The following is a 1131-nucleotide window of genomic DNA, read 5'->3' as shown; positions in this document are numbered from 1 at the left end:
CAAATTTTTAAGTACAAAACCTAGGCCACAGAAGAGTGAGGCGTATTTTCAGAAGACGAGCTCCGTCAAGTAAGCCATGATTGTATCTACAACAAGCAGCTGTCCGGGCCCACTCTGCCTCCCCGCCCGTAAGACTCGGGTTCCCGAGGAAATGTCTTCAGTGTGTGTGTTTGATTTGAGGGAACTTCTCTGAGCCAAAGGCAGGGAAGGACCAGCCTCAGCACTGCACTGACTCTGGGAGGGCTTTTGACACTCGGGGAAACCAGAATGGTTCCTTGTTCCGTCGCAGTGGCCTGCACTCCCTGAGGACTGAGGGGGGCGGTCACTGTTCAGAGAAGGGAAGAGCAGCGGGGGAGGGTATCGGAGGGAAGGGTGATGAGAAGGGACCTTCTCGGAGCACCGCGGGCCCCTTCTTGGTTGAGACAGCTGACCCAAAAGTAGGCGGTGAGAATAAAGCCTTCGGTAGCACCTCGTAATCCCAGGGATCCTGACGGGTCACGAGTGCCCCCAAAGCAAGTGGGTGCCGAGGCTGTCCAGCAAGCCTCTAGGAGAGAAGCCCGTATGTCAAAGAGCATCTCTGGGTCTGTCCCTGCAGATTCAAGAAGACGATTCCAATCCCAGAGCAGAGCATGGTTCAGATGCTGTGCTACCTTCTCGAGTGTCTCCTGACCACAGAGGACATCCCTGCAGACTGCCCCAAGGAAACCTACGAGCTCTATTTCGTGTTTGCCGCCATCTGGGCTTTCGGCGGAGCAATGGCCCAAGATCAGGTAAGAGGAGATGCCGGGCTTGACGCCCACGTGCAAGTCCGCCGTCGCCAAAACCAGCGTTCCAGCAAAGATGCGGAAAACAGGACCGCGGAATGTCAGAATCAATCTGAAGGCATCGGGCTATTTTGTTATCTATCCGTCGCTCTGCCAGAAACGTCGGTCCCCACAGAAGGGCCCTTTGGAGCGAGACCCATGAGATCAGGCTAGGTTTTGAGCTCTTGCCTTTTGGGTTGGTGATGCATCCGATGTCGTGGAGAGCCGCGGTGTTTTGGAACAACTGGCGGTATAGGTACGCTACTTTGCAAGGGGATGTGTTTTATTTTTTTTATTTTTTTTTTATATATGAAATTTATTGTCAAAT

The 1131-nt window shown here is 53.3% G+C and overlaps 1 protein-coding gene across 1 annotated transcript in view; it reads left to right on the top strand.

Moving 5' to 3' along the window:
* The window catches only part of DNAH9 (dynein axonemal heavy chain 9), a 311907-nt gene that overhangs the window by 126404 nt on the left and 184372 nt on the right, over window positions 1–1131 (top strand). The window contains exon 30 of the mRNA XM_040453174.1: window positions 596–770. Within this exon, the coding sequence (XP_040309108.1) occupies window positions 596–770 (175 nt within the window). The remainder of the gene's footprint in view (window positions 1–595; window positions 771–1131) is intronic.

This window comes from Herpailurus yagouaroundi, unplaced genomic scaffold (assembly GCF_014898765.1).
Source record: "Herpailurus yagouaroundi ecotype Mexico unplaced genomic scaffold, PumYag 208, whole genome shotgun sequence".
NCBI lineage: Eukaryota > Metazoa > Chordata > Mammalia > Carnivora > Felidae > Herpailurus > Herpailurus yagouaroundi.
Note: the sequence above shows the minus strand (reverse complement) of the source record. Positions and strands in the feature narration are given on the sequence as shown.